Raw genomic sequence first — 1,203 nt, 5'->3', positions numbered from 1 at the left:
CGAGCAGGCCAGGGCCCGGCTCTGCGGCTGAGGGGGGGGGGGGCGGGAGCCTGGGCGCCCTGGGGGGAGGGGGGCAGCCGCGTTGTTTTCATCCACGCACCCCAGGGCGGCAGCGGGGATCGCTGGGCGGGGGGGGGTCACACACCGGCATCGGGTGTGACCGGCACCGGGCCTCGACTCCACGCCAGCTCCCTGGGGGGCCCAGGTCCAGGGCGGGTCGGGCGCGGCGTGGTGCGGCGCGGCGCGGCGCGGCGCGGCGGCAAATATGAGCGGGACCCCGCCCTCGCCCTCTGGGGGGGGGGGGACGGAGCCCAACACACCGGTCGCTGGCCTTGGCCGCCCGGGCGCATGCAAAAATATATACCCGTGTACACACCGGCAACGAGGATTGCCCCCTCGCTCTCTCCCCCCCCCCGCCCGCCCGCCCGCCCGCCCGCCCGCTCCTCCCATCCTCCTGGCGGGGATTTGAAAAAAACAATGCGACTGCCAGCCAGGTGCGCCCGGTGGGCGTGGCTTGCACGCCGCTCGCCGGGACCCAAGTACCCGCATATGCGGGGCCAGGCCGGGCATGCCCGGCCTGGTGGTGGTAATGGGTGCGATGGTGATGGTGGCGAGACGAGCGCCAGGACCCCGGCACCGCCGGCCGAGACCCAGGTCCCCCTAGTCACGACCGAGAGAGCCATGTTCAGGCGCGGGCTCGCCAGAGAACCAGCAGCCCCCCCCCCCCGCCCCCCCGGCGGAAAGGTGAGAAGGCGGGAGCACCGCGGTGTGTTTGCGACACGCTCGCGGCAGCCGCGGCGCAGCTGTGGCCGGGAGCAGTCTAGACGACCCCCCTGCGGCTGGCGGGGGCCGTGCCTGCCACCGTCTCGCGCGATTCGAGAGCGGGTGCCCCGGCCGGGGGTCGGCCCCGGGCTGGCACCCACAGGCACCCAGCTTCCCCTCCTCCCCCCCCCCCTCCCCGATCCTCGCTGCCTCCCCCTTTCCTCCCTCTCTCTCTCCCCCCCCCCCCGATCGACCCGGCTTCCCCACCCGCACCCCGCGGCTGCTGATTGTTGATCTCCGCGGCCTTCGCCCTCTCCTCGCCCAACGCACGCGCCATGTCCTCCTCGCCCGTCCCCTCCTTCAACCCGGAGTCCTCGCACCCGATCCTGCTGGTGCTTCCCCCCAACGATCGCCAGAACCTCAAGGATGTACGTCTTCCCC

The 1,203-nt window shown here is 73.6% G+C and overlaps 1 protein-coding gene across 1 annotated transcript in view; it reads left to right on the top strand.

Moving 5' to 3' along the window:
* Positions 1-31, top strand: part of H696_01419 (hypothetical protein) — a gene marked incomplete at both ends in the record, with an annotated part of 11,755 nt that extends 11,724 nt beyond the window's left edge. The window contains one exon of the mRNA XM_009495315.1: positions 8-31. Coding sequence (XP_009493590.1) covers positions 8-31 — 24 coding nt within the window. The remainder of the gene's footprint in view (positions 1-7) is intronic.
* Positions 32-1,203: the final 1,172 nt, after the last annotated feature.

The sequence above is a fragment of the Fonticula alba genome (assembly GCF_000388065.1).
Source record: "Fonticula alba strain ATCC 38817 unplaced genomic scaffold supercont2.2, whole genome shotgun sequence".
Taxonomy (NCBI): Eukaryota; order Rotosphaerida; family Fonticulaceae; genus Fonticula; species Fonticula alba.
This window is presented reverse-complemented; position numbering and strand designations above follow the sequence as displayed.